Here is a 1490-nt window from a genome sequence, read left to right on the forward strand (position 1 = left end):
TTCATGCAAAGGATAACATTAGAATATGTATCACTATTTACATTTTAGCAAACACATATTCAAATACCAGCACAATGTTTCAAATTCAAAATATAAACATTATAAAACCCAGCAGAGGACAAAATGATAGCCTTGATAATTGTTGATTTGCTCAAGAAAAATAGGTGCAAAGTTTAAAATTTAATTGAGAACTCAGTTGAGAGCATACATTTAGGGTTTTACAGAGGTATTCATTGCCCATCTAAGACTTGGATTCACACATCTACATCAATGTGGCTGTAATCTATTTTCCCATGATGAAATAAGGTAGAGACTGCCTATTAAAAGACATGTGGAGCCTACTGCAGATTTTCTTTGTGATCATTTCAGTTGTAGAATTCATAATGGGAACTTTGGGAAATGGATTTATTGTCCTGATAAACAGTACTTCTTGGTTCAAGATTCGGAAAATATCTGTAATTGATTTCATTCTTACTTGGTTGGCCATCTCCAGAATGTGTGTTCTATGGACAACAGTTGCCGGTGCCTCTCTCAGGAAATTCCACAAGACGTTAAGTTACTCTAAGAATTTCAAAATTTGTTTTGACATTATCTGGACAGGATCCAACTATTTATGCATAGCCTGTACAACCTGCATCAGTGTCTTCTACTTGTTCAAGATTGCCAACTTTTCTAATTCCATTTTCTTCTGGATTAAACAGAGAATTCATGTGGTACTTCTGGCTATTGTCCTAGGCACAATCATCTATTTCATTTTATTTCTCATTTTTATGAAAATGATAGCTAACAATTTTATCTACAAATGGACAAAACTGGAACAAAACACAACATTCCATGTTTTAGATACTCTAAGTGGTTTCTTAGTCTACCATAGCCTCTACAATGGGATTCTCATTTTCTTTTTTATAGTGTCTCTGACCTCATTTATTCTTTTAATCTTCTCTTTATGGAGCCACCTTAATAGGATGAAACTACAGGGCATACATACCAAAGACACAAGCACAGAAGCACACATAAGAGCTATGAAAACTATGATGTCATTCCTTTTGTTCTTCATCATATATTATATTAGCAACACTATGCTTATTGTGGCAAACTCCATTCTTGACAATGTGGTTGCACAAATTTTCTCTTATAACCTAATATTTCTGTATTTATCTGTTCATCCTTTTCTTCTGGTTTTATGGAACAGCAAATTGAAATGGGCATTCCAGTGTGTATTGAGAAAGCTGGTGTGTCATAGTGGAGGTTATCCTTGATTTCAGCAAATACACTCAATATAACTGATGGATTTCTAAGGTAAGAAAAATGGGAGAAGGAATAAAGAGGAGAAATATATTCCTGTTCAGATCATCTGTTCTGTCATTCGTCCTTAGCATGCTAGTAAGAATTGTTGACTAAATCCAGTCATCTTTAAACATGAGGAAAGGATGCTTCAATCCAACTTAGAGGGGGTACAAAATAGTCCTAGGAAGCAGAGGAAGGGAAGA

At 34.6% G+C, this 1490-nt stretch overlaps 1 protein-coding gene across 1 annotated transcript; it reads left to right on the plus strand.

Annotated features, from left to right (window-relative positions):
• The first annotated feature begins 329 nt into the window (after positions 1–329).
• LOC110295869 (taste receptor type 2 member 8-like) lies at positions 330–1259 on the plus strand. Its single transcript, XM_021164243.1, has one exon. It carries the CDS (start codon positions 330–332, stop codon positions 1257–1259), a length of 930 nt encoding a protein of 309 aa, XP_021019902.1.
• The last annotated feature ends 231 nt before the right edge of the window (positions 1260–1490 follow it).

Source organism: Mus caroli, unplaced genomic scaffold, assembly GCF_978045245.1.
Source record: "Mus caroli unplaced genomic scaffold, Mus_caroli_1 scaffold_7, whole genome shotgun sequence".
Classification (NCBI taxonomy): domain Eukaryota; kingdom Metazoa; phylum Chordata; class Mammalia; order Rodentia; family Muridae; genus Mus; species Mus caroli.